Source organism: Octopus bimaculoides, unplaced genomic scaffold (genome assembly GCF_001194135.2).
Source record: "Octopus bimaculoides isolate UCB-OBI-ISO-001 unplaced genomic scaffold, ASM119413v2 Scaffold_40451, whole genome shotgun sequence".
NCBI classification, from domain to species: Eukaryota; Metazoa; Mollusca; class Cephalopoda; order Octopoda; family Octopodidae; genus Octopus; species Octopus bimaculoides.
In genome coordinates, this window is record NW_026299678.1 from 42,758 (window position 1) to 44,419 (window position 1,662).

Consider the following 1,662-nt stretch of genomic DNA (forward strand, 5'->3'; position numbering starts at 1 on the left):
GCCAGGGGATGGTGGCAAACCCTGCTGTACTCTTTCACCACAACTTTCTCTCACTCTTACTTCCTGTTTCTGTTGTGCCTGTAATTCAAAGGGTCAGCCTTGTCACACTCTGTGTCACGCTGAATATCCCCCAAGAACTACGTTAAGGGTACACGTGTCTGTGGAGTGCTCAGCCACTTGCAAGTTAATCTCACGAACAGGCTGTTCCGTTGATCGGATCGACTGGAACCCTTGTCGTCGTAAGCGACGGAGTGCCAACAACACAGTGCCAGACTGGATTCGACCTGCTGATCTTTATTGCGTACACTCACAGCATGTTTCAAATGATTCATAATAAGAGCAACAACATCAGGAGACACACAGACAGACAAAGGAAAATGGAAAAAGAAAAGGTAAACCTGCTTACCTCAAGGATAGCTTCTTTGAGGTCTTCGACAAACTTTTGCCGATCGTGGTCGTTCCGTGCGTTAAATGTGATAAGGACTTTACCATTGCTTGACAACCTAATACCATATTGATAATCTGTAAATGAGAGAGAGAGAGACATAGGAATTACCATTATTATAAAGTTAAAGAAGTGATTTTAAATTCTCAATCGCAGAATAATGTTAATAATATAGCCCGAACAGGATAAACTACCCCTATTTTGCAGAGAAAAGTGTAGGTGGTTAGCTGTGGACTCGAACTCACATCCCCGTGATTACATGTCACGATGCTTTGACCGATTAAGCTAAACTACCCACTACAAATTCCTCTGCAAATTAAGATATATAAATCTCGCTTTATGAGACGCTCTCATATGTTAATTCAAGTTATGGCAAACGTAAATAAACAAACAAAGTTTGCTTTTAGAAGCGTTGAGATGTCTTTTAGAAAGTTAAAGAAGTGATGTTTAAATTCTCAATCGCAGAATAATGCTAATAATATAGCTTGAACAGGATAAACTACCCCTATTTTGCAGAAACAAGTGTAGGTGGTTAGCTGTGGACACGAACTCACATCCCCGTGATTACGCGTCATGATGCTCTGACCTATTGAGCTAAACTCGCCCACTACAGATTCCTCTGCAAATTTAAGATGTATAGAAATCTCGCTTTATGTTTGTATGTACATGTCTTTGTGTCTGTGTTTGTTCACCGCCCAGACTTGACAACCGGTGTTGGTGTGTTTACATCCCCATAACATAACAGTTCAACAAAACAGACTGAAAAACAAATAAGTACTAGGATCGATTCATTGGACTGAAAATTCAAGGCAAGTGCTACAGCATGGCCACAATCTACTCACTGAAACAAATGTAAGAGGTACAAAGGTACGCAGAGACGGTGTCTCGCAGGTGATACTTACGTGAGGTCTCAAACAGATACGCCTGCATGCCGTACAGTGAGAAATACTGCTTGAAGGAGTAAGTGATACCTGTCTTTTTCTTACTAAATATTTTGGTAATCTGAAAGTAGAAAAGGTAAACCAGGTGTAGTCAAAAAGTATCCGACCTTTGGGCTAAAAGACAAGTGATATTAAAAAACAAAAAACTTTGTATATATATATATATAAAGTTTAATCTTTTATTCTTAATAATTTTTTTCTTTCCTAATTTTTTCATTCATAATTTTTTCATTCATATTTTTATTCTTTGTAAGGACTTATTCTTTGTAAGCCTAG

The 1,662-nt window shown here is 38.6% G+C and overlaps 1 protein-coding gene across 2 annotated transcripts in view; it reads right to left on the minus strand.

Annotated features, from left to right (window-relative positions):
- LOC106874315 (IQ motif and SEC7 domain-containing protein 1) overlaps positions 1 to 1,662 on the minus strand; it is a 41,368-nt gene that overhangs the window by 36,595 nt on the left and 3,111 nt on the right. For both annotated transcript variants that reach the window (XM_014922004.2, XM_052978204.1), the window contains exons 4-5: positions 1,348 to 1,447; positions 407 to 522 (exon numbers count right to left, since the gene is read on the minus strand). In XM_014922004.2, the coding sequence (XP_014777490.2) occupies positions 407 to 522; positions 1,348 to 1,447 (216 nt within the window). The remainder of the gene's footprint in view (positions 1 to 406; positions 523 to 1,347; positions 1,448 to 1,662) is intronic.